The sequence below is a fragment of the Dermacentor silvarum genome, chromosome 10 (genome assembly GCF_013339745.2).
Source record: "Dermacentor silvarum isolate Dsil-2018 chromosome 10, BIME_Dsil_1.4, whole genome shotgun sequence".
In the NCBI taxonomy this organism is placed as follows: Eukaryota; Metazoa; Arthropoda; class Arachnida; order Ixodida; family Ixodidae; genus Dermacentor; species Dermacentor silvarum.
This window is the reverse complement of record NC_051163.1, coordinates 57,993,399-58,006,635: the sequence shown is the minus strand read 5'-3', so window position 1 is coordinate 58,006,635 and position 13,237 is coordinate 57,993,399. Positions and strand designations below refer to the sequence as shown.

Genomic DNA, 13,237 nt, shown 5'->3' with positions numbered 1-13,237 from the left:
TCTGTTAGATGACGCTGCTAGTCTATGGATGTTTCACATTCATGAAGAACTGTCCAGGGCACATTCAGGGGTGTGCATCGGTAGCCAGACGAGCATACTCAGGAAAATTTTGCATCCCCTTCCGTTTTAAGAAAAATTCATTGGCAGCTGGACTTATTTGCATAAAAGGTCAAATTTCAATATAAAGAAGCAAATTGCCGCTTTTACTGACTTTGTTATATCAAGGATTACTGTACTATTTTACCACTATAACAAATTCAGGAAATTCAAGATCGGAGACAATAGTGGTTCTACTGAAGAGAATAATCAGTTGCTTGCAGTTCAAATATGTATTTTGGTGGCAAAAAGCTGAAGTACTCAGCATGAGCAACTTGAAACAACATATCCTGGGTGCGCATGCATGTACTGGCCAGCAACTTGGCTTGGCTGGCCTGCGGTCGGCAGGCCGATGTGCCAATCCCATGTCATAACACCAATCACATAATCGTGTACCAACAGCCATGCAAAAGGCACAAAAGTCGGCTCATTGGAGGCATCAGGACTACGTTTTTTTGTTTTTGTTTTTTCATATAGTACTTGAGAACAATAATGGCTTTTGTTTATTTGTCTATATCAGCATGTACGCTTCTAACATATAACGAGCACATGTTATGGGACGTAAGAAGGGTAGTCACAAAAATTATGACCAGTTAGAATTAGTACTGAAGCTTGGCCAAAGAACTGACCTTGACATAGATATTGTCATTGTGAGTGAAGTCGCCCGGTTTCCTCGGAAGCACGTGCACGTGAATGTGGTTTATGGATCTGCCGGCGTCAGGGCCATCCTGAAAAACGAAAGTCACGGTTCAACTTTACGCAGCACAATATGTATTTAGTGTACAACCAAGCATGCCCTCCAGTATCTTAATGGACTTTTCCTCTTTTTGTTCGGCATTAAATAAATGCCCAGGACCTTGAAATCAACGAAAAATATACTAGTAAGCCCCGGAGCGCCCTAAATAATTTATTATAACACCGCTTTTTTTTTTCTCTCTTTTCTTTTTCAGATTAGTTTCCGTTTCGTTTCACAAGAAGTGCGTATGTCGTGATGTCATGGCAAGCTAGAAAGGTGATCATGGCAAGAAAGGTGATCACCTGGGAGCAAGACATCACAATGTTCTGGCACTCACTCTGCCTTGCTTGGTGGTTGCTTATGCTTCTACATTGGGCCATGCAATGAGGAACAGCATAGCAGACGACCACGGGCACCAGAGTAGCTGCCGAAACATCGAAATGTCCTGCTCCCACGTGACCAATCCTACCACAACATCACGTTCCTTGCCACGTCACGACACATACGCCTTGTGTGTAACAGCACCAAAACCAATTTGCCACAAAAAGCCATCATAAATTATTTAGACTACTCTGAGGCTTGACAGCATTTTTAGTGAAGTTCCGAGGTCCGGGACCTTCACCAAAGGGGCCCCTCACCAGATCATATTGCAAATTTTAGGTTATACAGTGGACGTTTAGGGTGCCGCTCAGGGAGTGTCTTACGACAACAGTTCTTATATTTGGTTCATTATTCAAGGAGATAGGAGAAACTGAAATGTCTCGTTGCCATGCTACCCAGGAGGCAAACTTCACTAGCAAAACAAGGACACCCTCTCCTTATGCGTCGACTAGCAACCGGAAGCGACTTTTCTTCCCTGCCTTCTTCCATACTGGAATACTGGAGCCGAGGGATGGTGTCCAGTCTACATTGTGAACCCCGCCTCCATTTTTATTTCTCTTCTCTTCCTCTTGCTGCACGCAGCATTCCCGGTGGCGGTTGTGCATCCTGCATTGAGCGATTTACCGAGGTCACGTGCCATAATCAGTGACGATGGAGGCAAGTGTGTTTCACGTAGAGGCATTTGAGAGTCTGGCCTTAATTCTTCGACTGGAAGAGGGGCTCCCTCGAGAGGAAGGGCGTGCTGCTTTTCTTTAAGATTTCAGCTGTTTTCATGCCACGCCGCCGCTCGAACCTTTGCCGAGACGATTGCCACCACATTATCAACTCACCCCACATGTCTGTCTGCAACGCCCAAACCTGGTGAGGGGCCTTTTAATGGAAAAAATTGAAAGTCGAAGATGTCATATAAGCACTTTTTTAAATAGAGAAGTCTATGGCATTTTATAAGTGTTTTTCAACATTCATGCTTGCCAAGTGTCATCCTTTTGGGAGAAGCGTGTAGTAGAATTTCCACAACTTCGAAGATATGTTTAAGCACTTGTTTAATCTCGCAAATGGTAATCTACCATGCCGGTCAGCAACTTGGTACAAACGGTGACTCTGCCGTGGTTTGTTGAACCTGTACAATCACATCACAGAGCTGGTGTTTTAAAAGGCTGGGTCACATAGATGCGGCCGTGACAGCCGACTCGCCTGTATGGACACTGTGGAAGAACTGGCGCCAAAGTGCTTCTCCACAGCCCTCTGCACCTTTTGGACAACCAGGAAGAGATCTTGAACTTCTTCACTTGACAGGTCGCTCAGCCGAAGTGCTGGTCTGAACGGTGCTACCAAGACGTCTGATGGAAGCAAAGTCATGGAAGAAGAAGCTGAAGCAATGACACGTCTTTAGTGTTGTGTAATGAGTAACTAATATGCAACGGAAAAGGAAACCAGTATCAATGTCACTGTATTTTCGTGACTCGTGTCATAAACACAGGTGAGTATTGATACTCAACATGCCCCTACATCGCAATGCTGTATGCTTTTACTAAGTAGAAATGTGCTGAATTAAATGAATTAAACACAAAAAATTACAAGCTGGATTACGTGCAGGGAAAGAGAGAGATATCCAGATGTCCATGCCATCTGCATACTAGTGATCGTCTGTGGGTTCTCACCTACAGACAGCAGAGATATGCTGTCTGTATGCTGTCTGTCTTAACTAATACAATAAAGGCGCATTACAAGTGCAGCTACTTGTGTTGACGCAGTCCCTAAAACACACAAATTATCGCAAAACGTTCCTTCTGATCGTTCTGGCAGTCACTTATGTTATATTCACCGACGTGACAGTCACTCACGGTACCGGCAGTTTGCAACGATCGAGTCTCTAGGTGCTGTCACCGTGCAGATTTGTGGCACTTGAAGCACCGGAACACTGCTGATACGCTACAGTTGTGTAGGCTGGTTCTGTAGGCAAGGCAGTTCACTGTAGGCAAGGCACAGGTGGCCATGCCCTCAGCAGCCTGGTTACAGTGAACTAGAATATATGGGCAGTGCGCCAACCAAAGTGCGCCTCACCTTATCGTACGTGTCCTCTTGCCGATAATTTCCTCTTGCCCTCCACCCACTCACTTACAGAAAGATCCTGGCACCACCCTATATGTCAGGCCACCGTGTTCCAGCCTCCTCTTCTTTTTTTCATGCACACAATTCTTTCTTCCTGGCTCTCTTGGTCTTGCTTGTTAGTTTCGCAAAGGTTCTTACTACAATAATATGGCATGGCCCTTTGAATGTCTCTCGAAGCCAAGGACACAGCCACGATAAACAAAGTAGCATAAGGGTCAAGGATACGTCCTGGAAGCACAGGCATTATGTTGACGAAGGCCATCGACAGGGAAGACTTGTAAAAGACCTGCGACGCCTCCAACGTCACCTGGCCAAACTGGTACTGGTCCTTGTCTGGTACTCCTATTAAAAAGAATAATTAATGTTGGAGTGTCTTAGAAGGGAAACAGCAAGTTGTGTTTTCTCCAAGTGTGCAGATTGCAAAGTGCACTTTAAGTGCCCGACCTAAAAGTTAGCCAGAATGTGAGGAACGGACAGCAAACACCAATAGTGTCAGGTCGCATGGAAGCCCACGTCGAAGAGGGATCTGCTCCCTCCACTTTTTAAGTTCAGAAACCTTGAATCTGTCAGAATTTGTCCCACACTAAAAAACACAAAGAAGGAAAACTGGACAAGAACGTCAGCCATACAGAGCCTGCCTCCCGCAATACTGTCCATGTCGTACCAGATGTGTGCCTGACACCAGCTGAAAAACACACAAGTTGGCAATTTATGTATTGTACGTATTTATTATGAGGCTAGCCAGCAGCTAGGTTATAGGCAAATAAAGCAAAATGGGTGAGGTAAAATCATGCTAGAACTGTTAAATACAGCCAAACTTGGCTGCAACAAACTTGTATCCAGCACGAAAATGCCTCCGTTATATCTTATATTTGTTATAGGCATATATATGTCACACGCTAATAACAGAAAGAAAAATTTGAGACTTATTCTATTTATATCCGATAGTTCATTACATTCATGATATTCATGATGCTGTTCTACTGCACAAGCAGTTCTAATGGGCACACAAACTTGTACTGCTGCTGCAAATCATCTGTTCCAAATAATCCTTACAAATTATGACAGCACACAAATATTAATCTTCTATTGAATGATAGCCCATTTTCTATTTTGCGCAAATAGAAACAGTCTAGTTGCAGTTAAAGATGCTTGTAAGTGCGGCTAGAACATCTAAAGTTAGTTTCACAACATTTGCTACCCCATGGTAAAATTCGGGAACTTCTTATGAAGAAAGCTGAAGCGGATGTTTTTTTTTTTTTTTTAGTTGGGAATGCAAACTGCCTTGCTACTCTATAGCAAGTTATAAAATGGCAACTCCAATTTCTGCTCCCGAGTTTGACGCCCGAGTTTGTCGGTGTGTCCAGCATCATCAGAAAATCAATCTACAGAGTGCTCTCTTCCAAGCTGGAGATGGTGGCAAGCCTCAGTCTTGGACAACTGCAACTGATGCCGAAATCTGGCTTTCCCTTGCTTAAGCATTCTGTTACGAACCACTTAGATGCTCAGAACCAGTATGTTGCAAAATCTCGATAAGGACGGGTGACTGATGAGTGCTACTGCTTGCCACTGTTTTTGGCGCTCCAACACGGCGAGAGGTTTCCGTAGAGGTCAGTCCTCCGGTGATCCCAAACGGGAATAGCACGTCGCACCTTCTTGATCAGATCGTGGTTGATCTCGGCCAACGCCAGGCCGACCGTGTCTGAGCATTGAGCCACAACACAGCCCCATGGGTCCACCACCTGACGGGGGGAAAAAGGATGTGCACCCAGCACTAAAGGGGCACACACTAAACAGAAGCACCGAATAACACGAGACCGGTGATCATTCTTCGAAAACTTTATAGCATTTGCCAAACACTGCCAAAATCTACGATGCCACAGAGAGCTGGTTAGTTGGCATCGCCACCACCCCTTAGTTTTTGCACCTTTTGCGGCCAAACAAGTTTCCACAGTATTTAGCAGGCAATGCTGCAGAAGCAACGCACGTAGTGCAGCCATATAAGTCTTGCTCAGTGCATTTTGCAGTGCAGTTGTTTTGTATTTTTCTGCGATGCTTTACATGTAACAACTACAGTAGAACCCTGTTCATAGATCTTTTAAGGAATCCGGGGAAAAAAACACAGCCGGGAAGACGTAAGCGTGAGAAAGGCAGCAAATCGCCATGGAATGTCAGAAACAACTCTTAATATCTGCAGGCGCTCGTATTGAGACAGGGGACTGAGTGCATGCCTGCATATAATTAAGGGGCACGTACAATGTTCCGTGACAGTGGCCCTTTTTAACTCTTGACATGCTTCACTGCACAACACGGCTTTATTGCGGCAAAGCTGACTAAAGTGAACCATCAATTATGAAACACATATGTCCGTGAAGCACCTTCGAAAATGCAGGCAGTGAGCAAAAATTGTGCCATGGCTGGGGCACAGCACTTAACCTTGCAAATTGCTCAAACACGGTTGCACATCAAAGAAAATTAGAGCTTGCACACCTCTTTTTTATAGAGACAGCACATTTCTACAATAAAACCAAACAAATAGTTATTTAAGTGAAAACTTAATAAGTTAAATTATTGGTGTGCCTATCATTGCACAACGGAAAAGAACATAACGAAACACAAATTACAGAAAGAAAACGATACGAGTTATCATAACACAGCGTAACAAAACTCTTCTCTAGCTAATCAAAAGCTTTAATGCGACAATAACTCACCAGCGCATGTCCGTAAGAAGACCGTTTGGAATTGTGCTGCCCAACTTGTGCAGCGGACACAACGTAGCACTGGTTCTCAATTGCACGCGTACGCATCATTGCCTGCATCCACAAAAAGCAATGAAAATGTTAACAAATTTTAAGTAATACTGCAGGTGGTGGTTTGCTGCTCTTCTTTAGTTATTAATTGTCATTAACAATTTGTTCATTAGGCCATGTGCTCGTACAGGTACACTTTTGCCCACCGAAGCATGTGCTCCTTATGAGTGGCCACGCTCGACAGTCACGCACCAAGTAAACAAAAGTGACAGGGAACACAACAGCGTAACACAGAAAATAATGAAATGAGGATCACTAAAGTAACAAAGAAGTGATGGAAAAAAATTCCCAAGAATAAAATGAGAATCTCAACATCGCAACGAAATTACAGTAATGCTCAACACTATGCAAACTTGAAGACAATTGTGCTGTATATATGAAATTAAATAGACATCAGCGAGTTCTCTGAATTTATGTTCTAACCAGAAGGTCAGTTATCATAGCAAAGCAAGTGGGCCGATGACACTGTTAATTTCCTTTAGAGCATCTACAGTGCTTCGGAATTGATGACAAATCAAGCATGCTTTATTTTTAAAACTCCTCTGAACCTCTTTCTACAGCCTTTTTGCTTCCACTGCAGAGTACATCAATTCATGTAGGCAAAGAATACACACTCCCCAAATATCTCCCTTCATTAAACAAACTTTTTCTTTTTCGTAGATAATACACTCTATGAAATAGAAGCATGAACATCATCCCCTTTCCTGGAACCGAAGGCAAAAACTCGAAACCCGGTTTGCCATGGCTGTTCGCCCTATCCATTACGCTAGTGATGCATGTTGTCGTCATTGTCAAGTCGCCGTCATCATCGTGCTGTCATCGGCAGGCTAAGTCTTCATTCTCCCTTTCAGCCTCACCATAAGGTAAAATTATTGTAGGTGAGAGACCTGGCAGTGGAGGCAACCAAATATATTTCAACCACCTGGGGTCCTGGCCCCTTACCAGGTGTGGCCATTTTGAGCCGACAAGCACAGTGTACACAATGCGCTTTAATGATCGTGTCTGCTAAGTATTACATTGCTATGCACCGCAGAAAGAGCTGAAATTTCAAACCGAACGCCATTTACCCTTCTCCTCGAGGGTGCTGCGCTCCAAGCCGGAGGGGGACGTATACATGCAAGTGCGCCTACGTACATGTGTCTGTACTGTGACATCGCTCATAGTGACACGTGACTTCGAAAATTATTCGAGGCAACATATGTTATTTATGTAATCTGTTGCTTCAATAGACAAATTAAGGTTTAGAGAAATAATAAAACACGCAAACTGAATGTCTCGTGTTTTTGTTTTCCTTCGCACCGCAGCAAGAGAGATGTACTTCCGTTTCGTCGGCTTGTTGCCACGTCGTGCAGGCGCATGCGCTAACAACGAAGCTATGTCATTTTCTACCGCGTTCAAGCACGCAATCATGCTCTGCGATCCGCTTGCATCTGCCTCAGTGTTCGTGCAGCACTAACTTATACCGCAAGTCGGGTGTTCTCGTGCACAGCGCACAAAATCGTGTGCTGCGCGAAACAAGACAAACGCAACAGCTCGCACTCGAGGCCGTCACCGGAAGTGCACCATGCAGCAAACAAAGCGAGAAAGAAATAAAAAAAAGAGGCAGGGCTCGTGACGTATGCATCACGCTATTCTCCGGCTTTGGCATGGGAGAACGCAGGGAAGGAATCTCACTTGCTGAGGCTAGACGGGGCAAGGGGAGAGAGTGTCGCCCTTGGCAGTGGCGCTCGCCTCCTGAAATCATGGGTCCGCCGCACTGGAATATTTCTATCTCAGCTATTAAGGAACCAATTTGAAAAATTCAAGTGGTAGAGCAGTCTCTAGAGGGCACGTAACAACGTCTAACGTATAACCAAAATTTTCTATGTGGCTTGGTGAGGGGCCCTTTAACGTGCAACCCATGCACAGGGTCCCCACATCATGAGAAACAAGTTTACAGAATAAAAAAGGGTTAGAGCGCATACGGCAGGCAGTACTAAGTCATGACAGGCAGCTTATTGCTATCTTTGAAAAATCAATTGTATAAACATTGCCTTCTACCAGTACTAACGTATCAGACAGGTCCTTGAGGTTAATTTAACAAAAGAGGCTTGAGAAGAATTTATGGACTATGAAACAAGCAATGGAACAAAAAAAAAATGTTAGCAGTAACGTTATGAGGCAGGAAAACAGCAGTGTGAATTAGAGAGTAAATGGAAGTATACAATATTCTAGTTGATATTAAGAGGAAGAAATGGAGTTGGGCGGTCCATGTTAATGCATATAGGGCAGATATCCGGTGGTCTATTGCAGTCACAGAATGGGTGCCAGGAGAAGGGAAGCGCAGTCGAGGATGGCAGAAAACTATAGGTAGTGTGACGAAATTAGGAAATTTGCAGTATAAGATGGGATCAGCTGGCACAAGACAGGGGTAATGAAAGATCACTGGGAGAAACATTTGTTCTGCAGTGGACGTAGACAGGACGACGACGATGAATGCATATGGTACACAAGCGTTTTTGTATAAGCCATATGGCAAAGAAAAACTAAAGCTGTGCCCCAACACCGACAATGGGTAAAGGCTCACATCATTGTAAAAATGTGCAGATGAGAGGTGGATGCACCAACCACTTCACTAGTGCGCAGCACTGGTGCGATGTAACCTGTAGGCTTCATCGCATAGGAGACGCCAAGATTGATGGCGTCTGTGCATGGATTTTAGAGGCCAGAACACGCAATACTGTCATGGACGAGGGCAATGTTATGTGCACCGCAAAGACACTGTTATTGAGATGGCAGTGGCCACTGTGAGAAACTGCTACCGTTGCAGTAAACGAGTTCAGAGCCATAGGGATCACTGAAGTCTGCTGATATTTTCTTTCGTGTTTTCTCAGTAGCAAATAGCTAAACCATTGTGAAGGGAAGTGTATGTCAATGTCGGCTTCGATTTAAGCTTTTGTCTCATAGGCAGACGTTCTGGGTCATTAACAGCTGACAACATTATGTCTCAGCTCATCAGTTCTGCTAAATTCACAAGTGGAGTAAAGCTTTACTAAAGCCACCAGATAAGTTTGGTATGACAATGTGCAGCAAGTACCCCTTCGTACACGAAATGTGATATTTCAAAGCAATATTCAAGCAGAGTTTGCAAAGAGAGAGAGAAAAAAAAGAGAACTAAGAAAGATCATACATGTCATAAATGTTCACATGGTTTCAGCAGACACAAAATGCATCAGCAAAGAAACCCACCTCCCAGTGAGCCATTCCGGTGGGCACAGTAAACGCTGAAGGGTACGTCAATATCTCGGCACCCATTTTGGCCAAGCTGAGGGAGAATTCGGGAAACCTGAGGTCATAGCAGTGGAGTCAAAGTAGTCAAGGAAACAAATACGACTGCAGAATCTCTTCTTGCTGGTTATTATAGGTTAAAGCTGCACCAGTTTTCCTTAGATATTTGCCAATCTGAAATTGAACATTGCATTTGAACAGCAGCGACATAACATATCTCCAAATGGTCAACCTGCAGCTGACATAACGACAAGGTGACATGTCTTCGTCAGGGCAAGAATGGCACTTTCCAGTCTGCTCTTTTGACTCTTAACTGGAGGCCGCTTGATACAAGTCAGTTTCTTTCCTTGGTCGGCATGCTCACTCACGAGTACACTGACTCATACTTGCTCCCTACTCATTTCACAGGCGTGAGATGCAGTGTTAGTGAGTGACAAAGTTGTGAATGGATGCGAGTATGAACAGGAGTGAGTGCCAGTTAACGCGAGTACAAACAAAAGTGAGTGACTGTGACTTTGAGTGGACTTGAGTATCAACATGAGCAGCCTGTCAGCCGGCGTAAGTTGATGTGAGCATGTATGTGAGTGAGTGCCAGTAAGCGTGAATCGGAACTGTCTATGAATGTGATTGAGTGCTGCTGAGCATGGCAAGGAATGCGACTACATAGAGAGAGAAATAACTTTATTGAGTCCTGAGGAACCCCTCCCCACCCACTCTTGGTTTAGTGGTCAGCAGGGGTCGCGGGCTGCACCCACGTTGGGACGGGACGCGACTACATAGCCTACGAAAATATTGGTGAGTGAGTATCCACTCACTCTGTCAACCTATGGTTTCCTACGACACACTTACACATGAAGATTCTTGTCATGGCAGTCGCGACCAAAACCCCTGTAACGTTCTGACTTGCCTCGTCCTACTGTACACACACCTCTGTTCTCCTCCTCGTTTGAGGGTGGAGGAAAGTGAGCTACATAAACGCTGCCAAGGAAAGCAGTTGTTCTAGCTGTTGGTTACTTCCAAGTCTTCACCTTCTTGTGAACCTCTGCCTTATTTGTAGCCAAACAAACGGAAGCCAGCAGCTGCGTTTAACCGGTCAACACTTATACCAACGGGTAAGCATTCAGCATTAGCCATACCTACATATGCGGTGCCCCAGATGGCTGCAAGTGCTGTGCCTAGTGTGGGAGCTGCGACATGGGAGCATGAACACTTGTTTGGGGAGCGTTTCTAAACTAGCCACAGCTGGGCTCATCAAGCACACGTGATGTATTAAACAGGTGCATGCACGTGACACACTTCATTTATAGCTGCATGTCTCTTGGGAGGAAGCCACATCAACTGGCACTGGTTATTTCGAGTAGAATACTGAAACTATCACCACAACCTCTGGCACCGGTAGATTCCCTAAGCCACAGTTCTCAGTAGATGTACAGTTGGCACAGGTCCAGACATCAGTGGCTGTATAAAGTATAAATTATATGTAACAATAATGGCAATCTTGAATTTTGAACTTGAGCTGCGACAAGTGTAGGAGCAGCAAGCAATTCAAATCGACTGTGGCGAGACAGTAAAATGAAAAAATTTCGTGCTTTTCAGTATTGCTCAGCACGTTAAAAACGTACAACGTACACACAGCTGTGCCACAGACTGTGCCTCATATAATAATATAAAAAGAAGGATATAATTCCAAGGCCAACTTTTCCAGCAGGTGTTGTGACAGGTACGGGAATTGTCGACCCTGCAATGGTGTAGTCTGACTCCCGGCTCCTGACCGTTCCGACGTCAACATCAAAGAGATGAACCTTGCTGTACGTTCCCACTGTGTCCCCTGTACTGTTGATGACCACATGTGTGTTGTAAATGCGGCTGCTCGGTTCATTTGGGTCCTGCAAAGTTTTATTGTCATCAGAGGAAATTTTCATCCTTGGATAAATCCTACCCTTGCTTCACAGAAGAACATACAAAATGGCTTTTCAAAATGCTCTCTTGGAAAGTGAAGATTAGCAACTCTAACATAAAAAAGGATTGACAAATGCCCAAAGTAGTGAGCTTGATAACGTAGCCATGCACAAGCTTTCATACATATATTGTAGTGAATATGTCCCAAACTGCCTGAAAACTTGTGCACAGAAAACCTTTTCATTTACCAAACCTTCTACAGAGGCTGGTTTGTAAGATGCTTTATCGTTCATCATGAAGGTGAAATACACCATTGTAGCATCATGTACAATTGAATATGTTGAAGCTCTGCAAAACTGCTTCAATAGAAATAAATGGCTTTATTGTGCTTTCTTCTAGACTTCAGCGATGACAGATTTAATAAGAAACGTAAATGTCCTGCCGTGAGGCAAAATACAGAGAGAAAAGAAAGTATGACATTGCGGATATGTGTATGTATTCATCTTTCAAGCCCTATCCACTTGGGGTAAGTCACTTATATCTTTAGAAAGCTTAGAACCTACCTTAACATGGACACTGCCAAGTGAGAGCCACACACCTAGCTTCCTTGCGAGTTCCTTGTACTTGGTAACAATGGGACCATCCAGCGGCTCAGCCAATTCATAAGCTTGAGCCTTTTTTTCCGCTATGAAGTCAACTGCTTCTGGTAAAAAGACTACCTAGAAGACAACAATGATGGTTAAGCGAAATCATGGCAAGCCCGCTGCTATATCAAAATATGGAGGCTGTGCTGCAAAATCACATTCCACATGGTAAATTTCCACCAAATACCGAGTGTTCCGTAAATAAGAAAGCTCGGTAAATACGAACGGAAACGCCATACATTGTTTCGCCGTAGCGGTGACAGATGGCGCCACCATTCCGTTGCAGTGAAATCAACATGTTTTGTTTGTGGTGGTGCCACAGACGACGCGCACTTTGGATTTGTTGTGAACGAAACAGGCAAGTGATCCATGCAAACTAAGTACACCGGGCAATGCTAACTCTGTGCTAAATTTCAGCTCGAACAAGCAAACAGTTTAGCCAAAAGAGTCATGTAAATTTGGTGCTCCTATCAACGAAACGCTACGAGATGCTAGTGATTTATTACAAGCGTTCATACAGTCAGGACAAATATTGTCAAGGAGGCGCTAACAGGCTGTACGGCCATCGATATGCAGAAATGCTTCTCAATATCAACAAATATTGCAGCTTGTATGTTCCTGCAATAGATGCGCTCGAGCTCTCACCTTGGCTCCTCTCTCCTGAGCTTTTTGGATAAGCGTAGAGCACGTTTCAAAGTTGGCCGCCTTATCCGAAGTGGACGTCACTTGACACACGGCGACGAGGTTTCCGTTTGAAGAACTCGTGCTAAACATCTTGCGTGCCGCCGATGGACCCACCAACGATCTCACGAGCAGCTTGCAGAACTTGCCTCGTGTAGTGCGAGATATGGCGGCCAAGGCTGGCAGGGAAACCGAAAGTTGACAGTCAGAACAAAGCGGAAATGACTAGCAATACGGCTGCTCGCAGCGATCCTATCATATTTTACTCTCGCCCTGTTCTCTCGGTCGGTGATAGCATGTACTTAATTGCGCGGTCGTCACAGCTGCGAGCGGCCGAGATCGGACGACAATAAACTCTATTTCCAGTAACGATGCAAAACAGCAGCAGTGAAGCCGACGTACCCATAGTCCGTAGAAGGACGCTTGATAGCTCGATAATTTAGTGTCTCACGGTTGTTTTTGTTGTTGGTTTCGGGTGCGACCGGTGCATTTCGCACTCGAAAACAACGCCGAAAAGCGACCTAACAACCTAGGGACATCTAGAGGCAACGACAAACAAGTTGTATAATAGAGCAATAGAAGTTGTCAATCCCTGAGTAACAGTGTCTGTG

At 44.5% G+C, this 13,237-nt stretch overlaps 1 protein-coding gene across 1 annotated transcript; it reads right to left on the bottom strand.

The window, feature by feature from the left end:
• Positions 1–680: 680 nt before the first annotated feature.
• Positions 681–13,186, bottom strand: LOC119431992 (nitrilase and fragile histidine triad fusion protein NitFhit-like). Its single transcript, XM_037699435.2, has 9 exons — positions 12,591–13,186; positions 11,865–12,020; positions 11,085–11,288; positions 9,364–9,474; positions 6,037–6,138; positions 4,893–5,067; positions 3,551–3,667; positions 2,408–2,553; positions 681–824 (listed from the first exon to the last, which is right to left on the bottom strand). The coding sequence occupies exons 1-9, from the start codon at positions 12,717–12,719 to the stop codon at positions 696–698; spliced, it is 1,269 nt and encodes a 422-aa protein (XP_037555363.1). The 5' UTR covers positions 12,720–13,186; the 3' UTR covers positions 681–695.
• Between the last annotated feature and the right edge of the window lie 51 nt (positions 13,187–13,237).